Raw genomic sequence first — 21,783 nt, 5'->3', positions numbered from 1 at the left:
GCAGATGCAGATAAAGAATGGTCAGCATAAAGTAGAAAAGAGGGGATAAGAAAAGTTATCACTAGAGCCCCTTCTTGATCTGTAAAGTTTTGAGAAGCAGAACCAACTTTTCAGAGAGGAATGCCCAATACTATCAGCATCAGTTCAAGACTGGGACAATTTAGAGAGGTATTACTGGAAAAAAGAGATTGGACTTCAGCAGCTGATCAGAAAGAGAATACCCAGCCGGTATTTAATTAGCGAAGTCAACCCAGGAAGATCCAAGGAGTTAGTGAGTAGGTCCATTGTCAGTCTTGTGAGACCTAGCTGAGTAAATACCCATGCCTTCTCATGAACCAAAAAAACTGAGGTTAAAAAATACTTAACCTCCTGGGAACGAAGGAGACCATGGTTAGAGATTAGATTGTGGCACCAATCCATACTTCCTGCCACCTTTTGGTAGAGAAAGCTATTCATCTCCACTCCAGAATTCAATATCCACTAGAAGTTTTTCCCAGCTCAAGGAGAACATTTCCAATGCGCAATCTGCAGCTTCTCGGGTGGGGGAAGGGCAAACTAATGACCCAGTATTGGAAAGAGGCTGTGCCTTCTTGGAGACCAAATAGTGATACAGGGTAAAAGATGCAATCCATACCCAGATTTTCTAGCCAAAGGTGGAGGGATTGGGTAGAAGCTCACAAAGAAATAAATGTAGTATAAAAATCAAGCTCTCACCTTCTAGGAAAGTGGGAGAGTAGGACCTTAATTATGAGTTAAAGTCCTTTCAGGAATACAAAGGTTTAGTATGGTAGGATTCTATGTTTCAAATATCTCCCAATTTAGGATCCCTTATCAATAAGCTTCTCTCTCTGTCTCCTATACCCTAACTGCCATTAAAGGCCAGTCATACGGCTGAAGTCAGGAAAGAGACAAAGCCCACTGCAGAGATGGGATGCCACCTATGGTAGAAAATCTCAGGCAGATAAAAGGGGGCATTGAGAGGAAAATCTGCTTCTTGCAGTTTGGAGCAATTCTGAGAAAAAAATGAGATAGAAGAGTGAGACAGGCAGCTGTTAAGGCTTTCATGCTTCTCTTCTCCACACACAAAAAGAAGGGGTGGTGCTTCATAAACATGTAAATAGTTTTGGAGAAGCCCAGGGATTAGGGTTTACTGGCAACCCCACCCCCTGGAATGTATCAGAGTGGAGCAGTAAGCCCTAATTCATGGCACCATCTGACACGGAGCAGGACTAGCTGAAGTGGGGTGGCAATGATGGGTGGTGCCATGCCTCTCAGTAGTAGGTCATGGCATGCAGGATACCCAGAAGTTCCTATACTTACAAGAGGACAAAGTGTGAGAGTCCTGCTGGACCTAGGGATGGCAGGGTGCGGGATATACAGACTCCTGGGGAAGATGGCTTGAGACTCGGGGAAAAAGGTCTGGGGTCTAAGACTGCAGTGGCAAAAGTCAGCACAAAATCTAGAAAGGACAACAGCATCTCAGACTGGAGAGCCGTCCTAATCAACTGCTTTCCAGCGGAGTTCAGCTAGGACCCAAAGAATGTATATGAATGTGAGGCTTCCAATTTCCCTCATCGCCACAAAATCAGGTCAACCATATCCTTTCTCCACATACCTGATTATGTTAGAGAAGGCAGGAAAAGAGCAAATCTGAACGACTAAGTATATGACCTAGAGAGCCTGAGCAACTGCCTAAAAGGACTGCTAAATTAATGGACTGGACTCAGTTTATTGGGTGACACTAAATTTATAAACTTCCCATTTTTGGATGCAGTTGGCTTGTGAAGAAGTTCTGGTGAGTAATAATTAAAAATAAAAACTAATTTCTTTGAGCATCTGAGGGCAGTAAAATGAGTAATTTTATAATCTTACTATATTCTAAATCAATAAGGAAATAGTGTCCAAAAAGCCAATTAACAAGAAAACTCTTTTATTGATAGAAAAGCAAAACAAATTTTCCATGAATTCTAATATCTGTTTCATTCTGTTGGATATATTTGAGTTCAAAAATCAGTTTTTTCTGTTGCTGTTGTCATTATTCTTGTTGTTAATCTCCCTCTGGTAGCAACCCAACGAAATCACAAGTGTCCCTGCTTCAAACAGGTAGATCTACCTTGGTAAGACATTGTCCTCAACTAAAGTTAATTAAATTCTTATTCTTAGCTAAGCATTCCTACATGGCACCAACTATATCACTAGGTTGGTGACATTAGTAAGTATTGATGTCAAGTCATCAAAACTGTTTCTCAAATGTTATCAAGTAAATCAGAAACCAAATCAGAATCAGATTAATGTTCCATTCAACCCCTCCATAGATAGCTCAGTTCATTCAAATGTGAACTAAAACATCTATGAGCCACAATCACTAATTCCAAAAGAGGATGGCTCAGAGAAGTGGTTTTCCAAATTCAGATTCAAAGTCCAGATTCACAGGGGACTGGACCTGAGGAGTCTGACCAGATTAGATTAAAGTTCCTGGTTCTAATTTAACCTATAACTTCCACATAACATCAGCTAGCAATTGCTCAACTGTCACCCACAGAAAAGCATTGAAAGCATATGTCTACACAATGGAAAAAAATGGAATTTTAACCATTATCTAATTAATTCAATCGATATAGATAGAAATAGTGGAAAAGTCAGACACCAAAGTTTTTTTTAAAGCTAATTTATCCATATTTTCCAAAAATTACATACCAAACTAAACAGATAAGGGTCAAATTTTCACTTTACCTTTAGCTATGCAGATATAAGTTGTATCTCCACACAACATATAGGCTGAAAATTAAAAAAAAAATCAAGCCACAATCCAAGTTTGTGGTCTAGATAGCCCTAAAGCTCCTCTAGATATTTTTGCTTTCCATCTAGATATTTAGACCGCATAGGTATGGTCACAAGTTCATTATCATTGCTACATTTGAGTCACTAACTAGGAAAGGAAGCTTATCTAATTACCAACTCCCTGGGCCAAACAAGACTCTCCCCTTTCATTAAATAAAGAGAAAGTCATTCAGATTTAACCCCAGAGAAATAAGTACATGCATATACCTGGCTTCTCAGTATCCTCTCTGGATAAGAGGATGGAACAACAATTTGGTTTCCATCTCGTTCTTATAATGACAGAAAAGAGAATACAAAAAGTCCATTGTAAATTTGTACAAAAGGTATGCATATATAAATACATATCTATGGGTGTATATAAATTCTAAAGAAGATTATATTCATCTACATCTTTAAGATTCAGAGTCCCATACAGTTGACATAATGGTATTCTCGCTCCAATTTTCTCATTTTTAAAAACAGTAAGAATCAAGCATGCCACCTTATTAATACCGAATAGCAAGTGCAGAAGTTGAACGGTAGCTATAGGGATTTGAAGCAATTCATTTGACGGGACATCAGCGAATAAAATCCTTAAAATAAATTCAGCTATTTCCAGATTGCCTTTTGTTTCATATAAATGAAATCCAAAATGCCCTGTTGGTAGCATCCCAAACTCCTGAGACTGTCAATTGAGCTCAATAAGATGCAGTGTTCTAAACAGGGTCTGTGCAAATTGCTTGGATATGTGCTTATTGCAATAATTTGGTGTGGGGACTGGTGTTACTAGAATTTCATGTAATTCACTATCTCATAAAAAATCTCAAGTGACACCACCAGAAGCTTAGAATTCTGAGTATATTAAACTCAGCATGAAATTTGACTCACAAACCACATCATCTTTACAAAGAGCACTATTAAAAATATTAAACCACAGTCAGTTAATGGAGAAAGGCATACATATTTAAAGGTGCGCAATAAGAGAATATTATGGATGTGTGCCCATGTTTAGAGGTATAAACATGTTTTTTAAACAGTATACATAATGCTTTCATTTCTCCTGTTTCCTCTATTTCTTTGGGGAAAAATTATATAGGACAATTTCATAATTACCCCCTAGAGTGTACAGGCTGCTCCTTAGAAGGGGATTATTATTGCATGCCTTGAATGCACTGTGATTCATAAGGCAAAAACGTATGAGTAGCTTCAGCACCAAGGAAATGGAATCATCATCCAGCACTGCTCACAACAGAACATCTTATTGCTTTAATAAAATGGGAAATTATTCACTGTAAGAAGTGCACCAAACAAGGGGGAGAAAGTAATATCCATGCACTTAGTGGAGCTTATTGGAAATGAGGAAGCTCCCTTCTGAGTCCCTGATTCTATTCAAATTTCAAGTCCAAAAGTCATTCTGTAATAAGGTCTTAAAGAGCTACAGCTAGATGAGGGTGAGCTACAAAAATTAATGGACTTTCTTCTTCACAGTGCCTTAGTCATTCTGATGTACAATGTAGAGCTTGATGCACTAAAGGGCTCCCTAGTGGCCCGAGGGAGTTAATGCACTCTTTTACCTATTACTAGGAAGTGACTAAGGCACTGGAAGAGAATCTGGTTCCTTGTTTAATATACTGAACCCAAAGATTATACCTGGTCTTCCTAATATTACAACATGGCATGCTTAAATGATGATCCTCTGTGCTTCAGGAAAGGACTTGAGTGAATATCTAATGGGTGATTAAAATTAAGCTTATTAAATTATTTGTATAAAAGATGCAGGCTGAGCTTGGGCAATTTAACAGATGACCTAAAACCTCAGAGGTAATATTCTTCTCCAGATAAGAGCACAGAAGCCTGGAACCAAGACAGAGAACCTAGAATTACTAGCTATTTGGAAGAGGGATGCACTTAGGGGCACTGTTGCCTTACACCCTGCAGGTTAATAAGAACTCTTTTAGTTGAGCTTTTGGTAGAACATTCTCATTCATACATTATCCAAACATTTAGATAGCTGTCAAAGAACTGGTTCCCAAGAAAGGATGCCACTGCATATAATTAAGATTGTAATACCCTTCTGGCCCCTTCTATCATCAATCCAAGGGAAACAAAGTGTTAAATAACCATAGGTGGACTGCATTTCTAACATAGATGGCCTTGTCTGGCATCAGGAGAGAGAATAAAAATATCGATCTTCTTCTCTCTTTGTTTTTCTCTCCATCTTTTTTGGTATATCCAGTGAACATAGGTAAGCCAGACTGAGAAAGAGAAAAAGAGCCCTTCCTTCACTGCATCTCAGATGCAAGCACAAATTTTTAACTGAACATGCTTCAAATATTGTTATCCTACAAGTAGTTACTGGGTTTAACTTCTCTTGAAATTTGCATGTCCTGTCATCCAAATTGCCCAATACCCCCACCAGTCTCACCCCCAAACACATACAGTACAAGCAAGCACACACACCACTGCCTCCAGCTGGTAACTGCATGCAGGTAGGACTACAGGCACTGTTTAAATATTAACCATGTTTTAATAGATGGCATTCCTGCACATCCATTATTTGTTTGTTTTCTGTTGTGGTTGTTTCTGTTATTCGCAAAAGAAAAAAAGAAAACATATGTGTTATCTTTTTATAACAGTCTACTACAGAATAAGGTACAAAAGAACACTTCTGGAAACAGCAGAAGCCAGTCCTGTACCACTGAATTGCTCATCCAGTGGTAACCGTTATATCAACAGCTGGAAATTAAGAACAAGACTATACAGTTTGGAGGATGTAGTACAGAACTATAGTTTGCTTCTGTATTTGGTACCAATATAATAAATATATAACAAAGGTGCACTTGCTCTAAAAATGAAACAGAAACATTTTGGTTGGTTAGATACTGCACTTTCAGTACTGCACATCACCTAGTATATTTTTTTTTTTTTTTACAAAAAAAGGTAACTTATGCAATGTTTAATAATAAAACCAATAGTACACGCAAACCCGATTGTAGAAAAAGAAGAAAGAAACCAACAAAAAGCCAAAATAGTCACTTCCCCAAACAGCCCCTCCTCTGCCTGCACAACCAAACAAAGTAACCAGTCCGGTGAAGCAATGTCAGCACCACACCCGGCTGGACAGCTTCTGGATCTTTTGTGAATCCTGAAAATGTCCCAAGTCAAAGGTGTATAGCTGGGGGCGGGGCAGAGAGCTAAAGCAGTAGAGTTTCTTTCTTTTTTCTTTCTTTCTTTCTTTCTTTCTTTCTTTCTTTCTTTCTTTCTTTCTTTCTTTCTCTTTCTTTTTTTCTGTCTCTTTCTTTTCTTTTCTTTCAACTCATTTAAAGATTTTCGGCCAACGAGGGATATTTCTAAAAGTAAATTCAAATGCCTGGTCCTGGAAAAGGGAATGGTTAACTAAGGGGTGAGAAAGAGGGCTGACCAGAGATCGGTACATGTCATACACGTTTTTCTGGGACTGTCTCTGTGGTCTCTTGTAGTTCTGGTGCTTAATGTAGACGTTTTCTCTATAATATAGTATTGCCTGAGCCCTGCGAAGGTGGGAATAGGGAAGGGAGGGGAGCTGAAGGAAAAGTGAAAGCTTGGGGGGGGGGGGAAGGAAGGGAAGGTAACTGAACCTTAACTTGACAGCTATGTACAACACACCAGGCCCCCTCCACTCCCTTTGGTCCAGGAATCAACGCCTTTTTTAGATTTGGTAGCTTGTGCGGTTTCTCCTCCTTATTGGGGGGGGGGGGGGGGGGGGGGGCGGGGTGAAGAGGGAAGACGCGTCCTTCATTGACAATGAGAAATTATGTGATTTGTCATGCGCTTGGATTGTGTTATTAGTATTATAATAATTACTATAAATATTAATAATAAAGTATTATCAGCGTTATTTCTTCTTCCGAGACTTTCCTCGCCCAATATTTACAAATACCGCACAGTGCCTCGGCGGAGGAGAAACAGTAAGGGGAGGGCAGATACGGAAAGAAGGAAAAAGGGAGGGAGGACAGAGAAAAGTGGCAGAGGAAAGATGGAGGGGCAGAAAAAGCAAGGATGGCAAAGATGCTGGAAATGAGGAAGGGGAGAGAAGAGGGGGGCTAAACAATCAGGAGAGTACCACCGTTTGCAAAAGGCCCTCGCCAGCTGTGTCCAAACAGGAGGAGGTTTCGTGTGCTCCCTGCGGACTGGGGGCCGGTGGGGGAGGCGGGGGAGCGCAGGGACCCTGGCGCGGGCGGCCAGGGGACGAAGACGAAGTGGAGGCGTTGGAGGGGGTGCAGAAGGCAAAGTCCCGGGTCTGCCTCTCCAGCCGGGTTTCTTTCGCGTGGGTCGGGGCCTGGCCGCCCGCCGGGGGCAGCCCCCTGCCGCCGCGGCTGCTGCTGCAGTGATCCCGCTCGTATTCCTCCTGAGCCCTCTGCATCTTCCGCTTCTTCATCCTGCGCTTGTGGATGTGGAAGGTGGAGAGGGACAGCACGATGAGGCAGAAGATAAGGGTGACCAGGACAATCAGCACCAGCGTGGAGGAGAAGGACTGGAAGAGCTGCTGTCCCACCTGCGTGATGCACGTGCCGCCGCCGCCGCCCCCCGCACCCGGGCCGCGGGCGCTCGAGTGGCCGCTGCCGCTGGCGTTGGGGGAAGCAAAGGTCCGGTTGAGGAGACACGGCGGCAGCGCCAGCCTCAGCTCCTTGGGCGCCCTGGCACTCATCGGCGCTGGGCGGGGAGGGGCCGGGCCCACCCGACTTCCTCTCTCGGGCACACCGTTCCCACCAGGCAAGAAGAGGACGGAGCCCACGCCACCCAAAACTACTCCCTGGTGTGGGAGGGGACGCGCGCGCGAGCGAAGGACCGAGGGAGCAGCTGCGGGCAAGCAAGCCGGCCAGGAAGCGAGCGGTGCCCAGGAGATCCTCTCCGGCCCCGCCTGGAACGCGTGTCCGCGCGCCCTTTTCCTCTCCCAAGGCACCAGGCTGCAAAGAGAACAGGCTTAGTTAGGATCCCGGCCGCTGCCCAGGGGAGTGCGGAGGACCGGAAGCCTCAGCCACCACTGCAAAGCGGCCCTCTGGGCACACCGCCTCGGCTGGGCGCTGCCCGTCTTCTCCGCAGCCCGCGGACCCCAGCCCGCCCACCCTGGCCGCGCACCCGAGCCGCCAGCTTTCGCGCTCGCACCGCTCGCTGGGCAGGGGTCCGCGCCGGCCCCGCGGAGAAACAGATTACTCAGCAGACAAGGCAGCCCTCCTGGGCCCTCCACAACTTTCTAACTGCAACAGACACACGGCCGCCTGGGAACGTGGTCCCCTCTCCCCAGAGCACCGACTCTCCTCCTCCTTCGCCCTCTGAGTGGATGTCTTCCTATGGATCCTACCCACCCCCCACCGCCGAGCGAGCGGGCTCCGGGTACGCAGTACTGCCTTCTCTTTCCCCCCTCCAGACTCTTCTTCCCTGGCCGGCTTCAGGTCCCTTAAGTCCCATTCCCATGGGGGTACCACAGCAACCACATCCTACTCCGCCTCTGCCCGTGGCCACAGCGGACGCGCTGGATCGCGCTCCATCCATTCTCCAGCCTTCTTCCTGGTACTACCCCCCCCCCCCCCCCCCACCCAAAAAAAAAAAAAAAAAAAAAAAAGGCAGCTGAAACACCTTTTTCAGCTAAAGCACATCCCCGCAAACGCCCCCTTCTCTCCATCTCCCTGTGCCCCGCACTCGGCAGTATCCTGCTTCTTTCTAGGGGGACAGGAAATGGAAGGGTATGGGTTCTCATTTGCAAAGTTTGGGGAACAGACCTGCCCTCCAGCCTCCCCAGCCCCAGCCCGAGGCTCTTCCCGGAGACCAGAGCCAGGCAGACCCGCAGCGCACAGCAGAGCCCCCGCGCCGTTCTCGAGAGGCAGCTGCAAACTGTTGCACTGCGGAGCACAGAGGGGGCGCGCAAGCCGGGGCTGGGCAGGGTGGCGGCCGGAGCTGCCGCCCGGGCTGCCTGCGCAGGCCGCCGGGCTGTCCGACCCACTCGCGCCCCGCCACCCGGCAGCCTGGAACCTCTAGCGGCACCGCGTCCCTTACCTGGGGCCACCAGCTGGCTGCAGGGAGGGAGCCCCCGCCGCGCGGCTGCAGTGGTGGCTGCAGAAGGCGCGGAGTGAAGAGGCCAGAGACCAAGCCTCGCTGCTGCTGCCGCCGCCGCTTCGGGGAGCTCAGCTCGCAGCCTATTGCCAGAGAGGCCGGTGACGTCAGGCAGCCACCGCCAGGGCTCCAAGCCACCCCTCAGGCCCCCACCCCACCCTCATACCTCAGCATCTCGTCCTGGCAGAGTGAGCCTCTGCCACACACATTCCCAGTTCCCAGTCCTTCCCCTGCCAGAGACTAGGCACGAGGAGGAGTGACCCCCACCACCACGCCGTGAGCAACCCCCCTTCTGCACTCCTATGCCTAGGAAGGGAGGGAGCTTCAGCTCTCTGGCTGCCGGATTCCTCACCCTCAACCCTTTCCTACATGGTCGCAGGAACACATTTTTACACTCTAGAGAGCCATCTCCCCTCAGGGTACACATTCAATTTTTTTCTCTCTCCCTCAGCTGATGAGGATTGCTCTCCTCTGCAAGCCTGTCTATCCTGGCCTGGTTCTGAACAGAAACAGCGTGAATATGAGAAATGAGACGGGCATTTCTGAACGCGTGTGGCAAAACATGAAATACAAACCCAAACATGTTTTTAACATCAAACAATGTGAATTTACTGTTTTCCTCTCCACCAGAGTCTTCAACTTAACCTCTCACTCCACCTCACTCATGGTTCTTCTCTACTCGCTCACACACTTATCTCCAGGCCCAAGACCACTCTGTGTATTAAACACTCTCTTTTGAAATCCAGACACTTGTGAGCACACAAAGCACATGCAAGGCTTACAAGGCAGGAAGGCGAAAATAACTCAGAGGAGTACAGAAATAAACTGTCCTATGAAAATTCTGAGGGTAGCCCTTTGCTATAGTGTTAACAATTGCCTTTCAGCACAATGGATAGAACTTCCTGAAAGATTCTCATCAGCCTGCCTACATCTAGGCAGAGATGAATCAACTCTTGCTTTAGGACCCTTGGAAACACATGAATAGTGCATCTGGTTACAGTAGGCAACTTTAAAATGAAGCATTCTCATTTTCCTATTAGAGAAACCAGCTTGGAATAGCACATAAAGACACTGTATGATCTTTGGAATCATTCACTTGTCTTATTAAATGTGCATTTCCTTCTTCCCTCCCTGTCTTCTTTTCTTCCCATCTTTGAGTCTAATATAGTACCTGTACAATACTTACTTGCAAAATGGAGTGGTGCAGTAAATAGTGCTTTTTTCTGATATGCATCTGAATTGGGAGAGAGTAGGAATGATTGACACCTCCCTATCTGCTTACAAGTAGAGGGTTTTATTTAAAAAAGAGGGTTTGACACAGGGAGTAAAAGTTTGTCTGTAATCTGGGGGGGTCCCTTTGGACCCTGTGTTCCTATCTGGTCCTACTCCAATTTCTCCTTTTCCTCTCCTTGCTCATGACTTACATATGAAGTAAGAAATGCATCATCACTCCTCAAAATTTTGTTTTCATTATTTGAATAAAAGCAATCAGATTTTTCTTCATAATTGTCTCAATAAAAAAAAAAAGTATCCCTATTTAAGCTAATGTCAGTACATGCTGAATAATGCAAGATCATTTCAGAGCACAGATTAATGCCCTTGGCTGCTAGACTCACACGGTTAATGATGGTCAATGACCCCAATGCTGGCTTAGCTTTCCTACCTAGAATGAGGGCACCCAATGCCCTGTAGAAGCCACCTGCCATATTTGGACATTCTGACTTTGATGGGCTCAGTGGATGGAATGGTGAGCCTTGTGATCACTAAGTGAGACTTCACCAATAACACTTGACATGCAATGCCCCATTTTTGTACAGTCTCTTTGCTCCTGAAAAGTTGAGCTTAATCAACATTTTGTAAGGCAAATCCAATTTTGAATACTCCAAAAAGAGATGTGTCTATTTAAAGAGACTTTTAGAAAAACTGTCTTGTAAAGCAAAGAATCTTTACGTAATTAGAATTAACTCTCACTAGTCTGTTTTCTAGACTTTGAAGAATGAGTTGTCAGGTTTTCCCAGGGAGAAACATGCACACCTTTACAATATGTTGTTAGGGGATTATGACATATATAAATATAAATATAAATATAAATATAAATATAAATATAAATATGTAATGGGGTTCCTTTTGCACACCAAGCTTCTAGGACATGAGTAGGCTGCCATTGTTCTTATTCTTTTGTTATAAATGATAACCATCTGTTATACCACAAGTGCTGAAAGTGTCTTCACCATTTTACACAACCTATGAAAAGACAAGGTCTTACCTTGGAGAATTTACAGTCTACAGCAGATGAATGTGATACACAAGACAATGGTATTTAACTGGAAATGATTTAGGTAAAGACATCAATTTTCATATCAAAAGCCCAGCAGACTTCCCCACCCCCACCTCACACCTTTCTCTTTCAAGAAGAATGGGCTGTAGATTCCTAATTTGTTCTCACCCAGAGAATGAATGTGCCCATAGACTTGGATGTCACTGGTAGTGGAATTCAGGCCCCAAGAACACCAATGACAGCAAACATGCACACTTCTTGGTCTGTAAGAACTGAGCTCACTGAGTTGCTGTATGATTTTGGAACATCTGGCACAATGGCGAGACTTCTCCCAGACAACACGCTGCCACTGTTTCCGCCACCCAACTTCTCAAGCCACACCTTCAAGACTGGAGGGCCAAGAAGCTTCTGAGATTCCCAGTCTTCCCTTTCTAATAGGCATGGCCCTCATGACTTAGGCACATTCCAAATATTCAGCAACATATAATACTTGCTTTCAATTTTGATGAGGGATCTCCATCTAGCATAGAGAGACGTACCACATGGGCACCTGTTAGACCAATCCAAAATAAAAGCACTGAATCAATAATGACGAGTGCTATTATTATTATTATTATCTGCAAAACACCTACTATGTGCCAGGCTGTAGTAGCATTAATCCTCAACCTAACCTTGCAAAGTTATTTTTGCCAAGGTATAAAATTATTTATTTATTTATTCATTCATTGGCTTATTTGCTCAACAAAAACCTTTGACTACCTGCTATATGTCAGGTGAGGAAACGAAAGCTCAGGGGAGCTAAAGACCATGCCCAGGTCACTTAGTCACTTACTAGTAAGTATTTTGTGGATATCAAACCTAAGCAAATGGACTCCAAAATTAGTATTCTTTTCATAACTAGTGGTCTCTCTCTCTTTCTCTCTCTCTCTCTCACACACACACACAATCTCTAATTCTATCCCTATCTCAGTTCTATCTCTACTGCTATCTACAAGTATGAACAAGTGAAGCAGAGGAGGGGAGATGCCAAGCCCCATTTTGGAGGTCTCCCTCCCACTCCCCTGGCAGTGGTCCACCAGACACTCAACACACTCCCTTGGACTGAGCAGAGTTTAGTTTGGAAAGCCCACCATGCACCAGGTTACCTAGGCACGTCATTCTAGACCACAGCAGCAGGAAACATGTGAGGCTCCTCACAGATTTAGAGGGACTTGGCCGGAGGATATTCAGGTCCTGACATTCTGCCTAATCATCTATCTTGACTACCTTGGGCCCTGCATCCCTACACTCCGTAAGCTGTCATGTTGCTGTTACATCAAGTGCTGGCCCAGCCAGCAATTAATTAATAAGCAAAGTAATGACTGAAGCTCTAGACCTTGTTCAAGTTACCTAGTCTTATTCTGATTCAGTTTTCTCATCTGTAAAATGAGAATAATAGCAACAATATCTTCTCTGCAATATTATTTTGTGCACTAAGCATACACTAAGCATTCAGTAAATGGTAGTTCCTTACACTAGAAAGAAAATTACTAGGATTAATATTTTACCCCTGACAGTAGAAGCATTATACTGTTTTGGACATCAAAATTCAGGACAATTTTGGTAAGTTTGAGGATCCTTTATGATAAGTTTGAGGATAACTATAAGGGTAAAAGGACTGAAAACAGTAACAGATAATGAGCAATTCTAGGAACTAAAAATATGAATCTTGAGATAGAAAGACATCAGGGATGCAGCAGAGAATCTTCAAATGTTTGGAGCATCATCAATAGAAGATGCATTTTTCCTACTCTAGGTACTTATGAGAGAACTGAAACATAGTAGAACAGATAAAGGGTAGAAAGTATATTTCAAATCACTATTTCAGTATTAAAAAGCCATTTCTAATCATGCAGAAGATTGTCACCAAAACCAGCAGTCTTCAAAATGGGGGACTCAACCACAATAGCCAAACTGTGGAAAGAGCCAAGATGTCCATCGACAGATGAATGGATAAAGAAGATGTGGTATATATATACAATGGAATATTATGCAGCCATCAAAAGGAATGAACTCTTGTCATTTGCAACGATGTGGATGGAACTGGAGGGTATTATGCTGAGCGAAATAAGTCAATCAGAGAAAGACATGTATCATATGATGTCACTGATATGAGGAATTCTTAATCTCAGGAAACAAACTGAGGGTTGCTGGAGTGGTGGGGGGTGGGAGGGATGGGGTGGCTGGGTGATAGACATTGGGGAGGGTATGTGCTATGGTGAGCGCTGTGAATTGTGTAAGACTGTTGAATCACAGATCTGTACCTCTGAAACAAATAATACAATATATGTTATAAAAAAAAAAAGAAGAAGAAGAAGATAGCAAGAGGGGAAGAATGAAGGGGGGGAAATCGGAGGGGGAGACGAACCATGAGAGACGATGGACTCTGAAAAACAAACTGAGGGTTCTAGAAGGGAGGAGCGTGGGAGGATGGGTTAGCCTGGTGATGGGTATTAAAGAGGGCACGTACTGCATGGAGCACTGGGTGTTATACGCAACAATGAATCATGGACCACTACATCAAAAACTAATGATGTAATGTATGGTGATTAACATAACAATAAAAAAATTTTTTAAAAATGGGGGACTCAAATTCCTGAGAGTACATTAAGATTTTTCCAGGGGTAAATGGGTATGTATAGTTTTCAAGGAATCATTTCCCAAATCCTCAACCTCTATGTGTCCTTTTCCCTAAAATGTTTCTATCTAAGGTTAAAACTTATTCTTTATCAACACTCCGACTTTACAAAAGAAGAACCTACATTCGCCAATCCTCACCAACTGTGCATTACTCAGGATATAAAAACAAAGGAATACCATGAGGTTGTATAATTCCTGACGAGGTGACAGCAAAGCATAAAGATCATCTGTAAGAAATACTGATGGGGCAGTGCCTTATTTCATCCAGGTGACAGACTCATTTTAAGGCTCTATGTCTATCTGTGTATTGATTTATCTTAGAATTAGAATTTAGAAGTGAGAAGTTGTCACAGGGATACAAGGATTCCAGTTTATTTAACTGAAAAATGAATCCAGACTTTTTGCACAAAAAGTAAACCTCATTTGTCTATTTTGATTAACAATTGGAACTGCATTTACCTGATATATTGTATGGAAGACATATTATACAAATTGAATGAACTAAATCTATCAATCTGATGTTCTGAAAAATATATTGAAAGTACATACATGATATGGAAAATGCCAGAAATTAATTCTTTACAAATATTATGGTTAAAAAGTTTTAGATGTCAAATTAAAATATCCAAAGGAATCCATGATTTTCCAAAATTCTTTAGGGAGTATTCAGGAGAAAAAAAAACTTTGAAGATTTCTATTCCAAAGTATCCAAATCCTGTGATACCATCTGGAAAGTTTCAAATGCAAACCAGACTGACCCATCAGGAGTGTTATAAAGATTTCATACCGGGCTAAGAATTTAAACCAGGTGGCTGCTCTAAGTTTTAGAAAGACTGAGAGCCTACACACCTTTATATACCTATGAAGGTATTTTTAGTCTCTAGTTGCATAAACATATGCTTTATCCCTTTATACCTCATAATAAAGCATTGTCTAATCAAGCCTAAGACCGATTTAAATCTGGATATTTGTACCAAAAGTCAAGGTTTGTCTTGCTGTATTATCCCTGACTGCAAAAGTCAGTCATTCAACAAATAAATAATGTGGCCCTACCATGAGCCACAAATTGTGCTAGGTGCTCAGGGTATCAGTGACCAAGGAGCAGTCTCTGTAATCAGGAACTTGCATTCTAATTACATGCATGATTATATTCCGATTATCTGGCCAAATGCAAAAAAATGTTAACATTCTTCCCTTTTCCTAATATATTTAAATAAAATACCACTTGCCTCAAAGAACAGAAGAACGTAAACTACACATACTGATGGATGTGAGGCTAGAGTGGCCAATGGGTAAAGATAGATGGACCAGCAGGTGTCAAATAATTCATAAGGTCTTTGCGTCCAACAACTCCTGGAAAATGAGAGTTTGGGGTCATGATCAGAAAGCCAGTGGCCCATCCCTTCATGAGAAAGAGAAGCTGAAGATATTTCCACCATGCACAAAAAGGTACACCGAGACCAAGGTTTCTCAATCTCAGCAGTACTGACATTTTGGGTCAGGTAATTCTTTGTTGTAAGAGACTGCCTTGTGCATTATAGACTGTGGTGGTAAACAGCATTCTCAAGATGGTCTCTCCTCTTCCAAATAGTCAATCAAAAGCTAATGGGGGCTGCTGTGAAGAAACTTTTTTAGATGTAACTGAAGTTCCAAATAGGTGATCTTCAGTTACGGAGATTATGCAGACAGGCCTGATCCAATCAGGTGAGCCCTTTAAAAGAAGAATTTTCTCTGGCTGGTGGCAGAAGAGAAAGTCAGAGATTCAAAGCATAAGGTTGGGGGGGGGGGGAAGGAATTGGGGGGTGTTCAACATGCTGTTGTTGACTTAGAAGATGGAGAGGGACATGAGCAAACACAGGGGACATGAGGAGTTCCTTATAGGAGCTAAGAATGTCTGACAACCAGCAAGGAAATGGGGACCTCAGTCTTAAAACCATAAGGAACTGAATTCTGCCAACAACGTCAATGAGATTAAAAGTGGATTCTCCCCCAGAGTTTCCATATAAGAGCCCAACCTAACCAACACCCTGATTTCAGCCCCATGATACTCTAAGTAGATAACCTGGTCAAGCACCCTTCCCAATCTCCCAGGCTTCTGACCTAAAAAAGTGTGGGTTAATAAAGCAGTGTTGCTGCAAGCTGCTATGTTACACAGACATAGGAAACTAATACATCTGTTTGGCAGCATCCCCAGCCTCTACCCACTAGATGCCAGCAGTACCCCTCCCCGGGGTACCAGCAAAAATAGCTCTAGACACTGCCAACTGTCACAGGGATGGGGGTACAAAATCACCCCTTGTTGATAACCACTACCCTAGACATACAACTTGTCTCTGGACAGTTAGGAAACATTGGTCCAAACGAAGAGATGGGCTTCTTGAGCCCCACCCATATTTCATGACAATTTCAATTACTGTTTTCTCTGAGCTGTTGAATTTGATCAAGATGGAATGAGACCATCAGGAATTTTCTAATAAGTCAATCTATAACAAATTCAAAAAACATCAGGTCCCAGGGATCAATCAAGAGCATTTGGAGGAGAATAAATAGTCCCAACAATAATTGTTGCCTTCCATGTTAAACAAGGATTCACGCAAAGAAAGAGGAAGTGATCTTGCTAGATTTTGATTACAGCTTTGGATTGTGTTTTCTACAACACAAAAATACACAGCAAGAGAGAAACACTTGGTTTAGGTCACAGATCTGTTTCTGGGCACACTCAGTGCTCTTGAAGATTCTGAGGGAACACAGTGATGGTAAGTGACTTACTGCACAATTCCTCCTGTTTCTCTCTTCCTTATGAAGCAAACATTACTGTATTTATTTTGAGAATCAAGAAAGAAAGCCAAATGGCCTCATGCTCTTCAACCTTTTATCTCATACTCTTTTTTTCCCCTCCATTGTCTATACATTATTTTATGCTTGCAAAAGAAGACAAATGAAACAATGTTACAATGGCTTTAAAATAGCCTGGGAGTTACCAACCACCAAGTATGATGGGCTAGGCGATACACACATGAGACAACCAAGATTTCTCCCAGCACTCTATGCTACCTTTTCTCTAGGTCAGTTGCTATCAACTATGCCTTTTTTTTTTTTTTTTTTTTTTTTTTTTTTTTTTTTGGTAACAGAACATATGGGGAGAAAAGCTGGAGTGTTTCTGAGGAAGACAAAGGCAACAATGTAGTAGAAGGGACATGCTGAACAGACACATCTGATGGAATCAAATGAAACTTTGTGTTTTGGTTTGTTTCAATGTATCTCTAGAGACTCCCCAGAAATAGTTACTCTGCGGCTGAGTAGAAATTTGATAGATATCATAATTTTTTGGATCACTTTTAGTTAAAAGACGTTCTTCTATCCTTTTAAATCAGAATACAAGGTCAATTCAATAATTAGAATATCTACTCTCAGACACTCATAAAAATTCAAAAACCAATTAATCACATATTTTATCTTTCCTCACAACTCTAGCTTATTTTAGACTGAAAGCCTAGAGGCATGAAAAGGAGTAATATTTGGCTTCTTCTGTATTTCTCTGACTTGTATATCTCTTCCTTTTTCCTCACCACCCATCCCTCGATTGCTAGATAGTTTCTTATCTCTCTGGTTTCAAAGCAGAAGCAAAAATAGTGAAGGGATAGAAAATTTTTACTTGGACTGTTCTGTCCCAAGATGACTATACACTCCTGGGGCTAAGAGATGTTCAGGTTGACTCAGGATGGAGAACTTCCTCCTTGACCTGTTACACTCCCTCCTTCACTCAGCTGTCACTGATGACCATTTCTTCATCCCTAGGAATCTGATATTTCTTTCAGCTTCTAGCTGCTTAATTTTAAGGGAAAACTGTGGAATTGAGTGTTCAACACCCACCTAAGAATCTCCCCACATAAGGAGCAAGAGAGCTGGGTACTTATATACTAATGGCATCTCGTTTGCTGCAAGCTATCATTTTCCAAACTTGGAAGAACTATCCCAGCAGCATATTGAGTCCACAAGAGTAGTTCTGCCTAGGACATTAAAGCTGATGTCATGCGAGAATGCTCACATTTAAAAAATTCTGTCTACGCAGCCTTAAACTCCTCATAGTTGGGGCAGTACCCTCAAAGTATACGTATAATGTTCCTGATTCTGCCAGGACATATTAGCCAAGTCTTGCAACTCTGTTGTTAAGGAACCCTTTTTTTCTTTTTTCCTGGAGCAGGGAAAATATTTTCTCAGGAGTTCAAGCTGAGTTTTGACCCTAGTTACTGTCCTAGAATCTCTGAAGCAAGTAAAGGAAAACCTTGAAGAAGGTAAGTATCATTTTATGAGGTGTCTCCCTCTGCATGATTTCTAGGCAAGGAGAATCTGCTCTCCTGTAAACAAAGGGAAAGGGAACCATTTTCAGAGAAGGGAATTCAGGAGAATCTGTTAATTCAAGGTTCTCAAGTACATCAGTCCCCAATCTCCACATCTCGGGTCTCAGGTCCATGCTCCTCCCACACCAAGGCCCTGGATTTTAGCATAGGAGACTTGCCAGGGCTAAGAGTCAAGTCTCTGCAATCCCACTTCTTTCACACTCAGGTGCATCTGCCTTATGGATACAGGAAATATGGGTTCTTTAAATGCTGAATTAAAGGTCTTCTGGGCCTCATGTGGAGAATAATTTGATGGTTAGCTAAACCAAGGTGGTCTTTTCCCTTCAGTGCCACTGTGACAATTAACATCAATTCCACAGTCATCATTATCACTGCCACCATAGCTAAAAAATGCTGGAGATATTCTGTAAGCCTGTTTCCCATTCCAATTCACCACAGATGAAAATATTCATAATTGTGATGCTCGGCATGCCAGGGCTTATCCTCACCTCTCTTATCACCACCAATAATAGAGCCCTTTTTGTGATCTGGCTGGCAAGTTCCAGATTCCTATCATAAGGGTATTTCTTCCTTGGACCTCTTCTAGTGCCACCTGTCTTAGTCTGGGCTCCTCCAAAAGTAGACACCGAGGAAGGCTGTGAATGCCAGTAATTTATTTAGGAGTTGCCGAGAACCCCGGAAAGGTAATGAGGGAAGAGGAGACAGTCAGAAAAGAGCCCGTTACCACTAGAGTTTCATCCCACAAGGAAATTTGGGAAATACTGTCAGATGCCTCAGAATCATCCTAGCTTAGAAACAAGAGAATCGTGGTATTTGTAAGTATACAAATACACCCTAACTTCACATTTCAAGTCAATCTTAAGACTGTTCCAGAGGAGTTAATTCTCTGACACATCTAGCCTACTTCACCCCAGGCAGAGTGGCATGCTCCTGTCCTAGAAAAATCCTTAGGAAAGAGTCATTAGTAACTAGAAGTCAGCATGAGCACACTGAAAGGGAAGGGTCTAAGGAACATACCTGAAGTACTGAGGACATCTGCTGCAAGCTCCCCCATATGGCCCACATTCACTCAGTGGGAGACACTCAGGTACCTTTGCCCAGAATGAGATCAAGGAATGCAGATTCATGCAATTTGAGCAACCCTCCCCTGGATCTGCCACCAACACAACTGTCAGACTTTTGTCATTGAGATTTCTTGCCTAAGAATGTGACCCACGTACACAGAGGTCCCCTCCCCACCAACAACGGCTTCAACACATACATCTAACTGTCCACAGAGCTTTTCCATATAGAAGCCAATCCTCATTTGGCCAAGGCAGAGGAGGGAAGGGGTATGGAGGGCTAGTGACGTAAAAGCAATCTTTGCCTGACTCCAATACTGAATGGATAGAGAAACGCCATGCAGAAGAGGAGAGATGGCCACTGCACACTCACGTCTGATGGGCTAGTGAGAAAGGGAAGAATGGATTATTTTTTGTCTCTAATGCCATTTGACTATTGGAAACACAGGTATGTTTTCTTTCAAATAAGTTTATGATCATTATTAACATCAAGAAACCAAAAATGAAAAAAGGACAGATAATCCAACAGGCAGTCTTATATTATTTTTTGTATCACAGAATACATTTTTGCATGATTATGTTGATGTACAAAAATCTTTCAAGTGTTTCTTAAATTCCACATATGAGTGAAATCATATGGTATTTGTCTTTCTCTGATTGACTTATTTCGCTTAGCATAATACCCTCTAGCTCATCCACATCATTGCAAATGGCAAGATTTCATTTTTTATGGCTGAATAATATTCCATTGTATATAGATACCATACCTTCTTCATCCATTCATAAGTCAATGGGCACTTGGGCTGTTTCCACAGTTTGGCTATTGTAGATAATGCTGCTATAAATATCAGGGTGCATGTGTCTCTTTGATTTAGTATTTTTTTGTATTCTTTGGGTAAATACCTAGTAGGGCAATTACTGAATCTTGGGTATTTCTATTTTTAACTTTATGAGGAACCTCCATATTGTCCTCCACAGTGGCTGCACCAGTTTGCATTCCCACCAATAGTGCAAGAGGGTTTCCCTTTCTCCACATCCTCACCAATACCTATTATTTCTTGTATTATTGATTTTAGCCATTCTGACAGGTGTGAGGTGGTATCTCATTGTAGTTTTGATTTGCACTTTCCTAATGATGAGTGATGTTAAGCATCTTTTCATGTATTGTTGGCCATCTGGAAGACTTCCTTGGAAAAATAACTGTTCATATCTTCTGCCCATTTTTAATTGGATTAATTGGTTTAGGTGTTGAGTTTTATAAGTTCTTTATATATTTTGGATACTAACCCTTTATCGGATATATCATTTGCAAATATCTTCTCCATTCCATAGACTGCCTTTTAGTTTTGCTGATCATTTCCTTTGCTGTGCTGAAGCTTTTTATTTTGACGAAATCCAGATAGTTTATTTCTGCTTTTGTTTCCCTTGCCTCAGGAGACATATCTAGAAAGAAGTTGCTATAGTCGATGTCAAAGACGTCACTGCCTGTGTTCTCCAGGAATTTAATGGTTTCAGGTCTCACATTTAGGTCTTTAATCCATTTTGAGTTTATTTTTGTGTATGGTGAAGAAAGTGGTCCAGTTTCATTCTTCTGCATGTTGCTGTCCAGTTTTCCCAACACCATTTGTTGAAGAGACTGTATTTTTCCCACTGGATATTCTTTTCTGCATTGTCAAAGATTAACTGACCATATAGTTGTGGGTTCAGTTCTGGGTTTTCTATTCTGTTCCATTGATCTGTGTGTCTATTTTTGTGCCAGTACCATACTGTTTTGATCACTACAGCTTTGTAATATAACTTGAAGTCTGGAATTGTGATGCCTCCAGCTTTTTCTTTTTCAAAATTGCTTTGGCTATTTGGGGCTTTTTGTGGTTCCATACAAATTTCAGGATTGTTCACATAGCTCTGTGAACAATGCTGTTGGTATTTTGATAGGGATTGCATTAAATGTGTCAATTGCTTTGGGTAGTATAGACATTTAAACAATATTTGTTCTCCCAATTCATGAGCATGGAATATCTTTCTTTCTTTCTTTCTTTCTTTTTTTTTTGTCCTCTTCAATTTCTTTCATCCATGTTTTATAGTTTTCAGAGTACAGGCTCTCACCTTTTTGGTTAGGTTTATTCCTAGGTATCTTGTTGATTTTGGTGCAATTGTAAATGGGATTGATTCCTTAATTTCTCTTTCTGCTTCCTCATTTTTGATGTATAGAAATGTAGCAGATTTCTGTACATTGCTTTTATATCCTGCAACTTTACTGAATTTGTTTAACAAAACAAATGAGCAAAGTGGAGAGAGAGAGAGAGGCAAACCAAGAAACAGACTCTTAACTATAGAGAACACACTGATGGTCACCAGAGGAGAGGTGGGTGGGAGATGGGTGAAATAGGTGATGGGGATTAAGGAGTGCACTTGTCATGATGAGCACTGGGCCTTGTATGGAAGCACTAAATCAGTATATTGTACACCTGAAATTAATATTACATTGTACATT

General features: G+C 42.3%; 1 protein-coding gene and 1 long non-coding RNA gene across 7 annotated transcripts in view; both read right to left on the bottom strand.

Annotated features, from left to right (window-relative positions):
• Positions 1-21,783, bottom strand: part of LOC116646906 — a 618,727-nt gene that overhangs the window by 299,383 nt on the left and 297,561 nt on the right. The gene's annotated exons all lie outside the window — the stretch shown is intronic.
• CUNH11orf87 (chromosome unknown C11orf87 homolog) lies at positions 5,328-9,126 on the bottom strand. Of its 6 annotated transcripts, XM_032427933.1 has the most exons (3): positions 9,077-9,126; positions 8,854-8,993; positions 5,328-7,766 (listed from the first exon to the last, which is right to left on the bottom strand). In XM_032427933.1, exon 3 carries the CDS (start codon positions 7,505-7,507, stop codon positions 6,911-6,913), a length of 597 nt encoding a protein of 198 aa, XP_032283824.1. In that variant the 5' UTR covers positions 7,508-7,766; positions 8,854-8,993; positions 9,077-9,126; the 3' UTR covers positions 5,328-6,910. The 6 variants fall into 6 exon arrangements, with proteins under 6 accessions (XP_032283824.1, XP_032283823.1, XP_032283825.1 ...); XM_032427932.1 differs by lacking the exon at positions 9,077-9,126 and having other exon boundaries at positions 8,854-9,041; XM_032427934.1 differs by lacking the exons at positions 8,854-8,993; positions 9,077-9,126 and adding an exon at positions 8,580-8,825.

The sequence above is a fragment of the Phoca vitulina genome, unplaced genomic scaffold (genome assembly GCF_004348235.1).
Source record: "Phoca vitulina isolate PV1807 unplaced genomic scaffold, GSC_HSeal_1.0 scaffold38, whole genome shotgun sequence".
Classification (NCBI taxonomy): Eukaryota; Metazoa; Chordata; class Mammalia; order Carnivora; family Phocidae; genus Phoca; species Phoca vitulina.
This window is presented reverse-complemented; position numbering and strand designations above follow the sequence as displayed.

Coding starts and splice junctions, on each gene's coding strand:
- CUNH11orf87 (XM_032427933.1), bottom strand. CDS start 7,507: ATGAGTGCCAGGGCGCCCAAGGAGCTGAGGCTGGCGCTGCCGCCGTGT.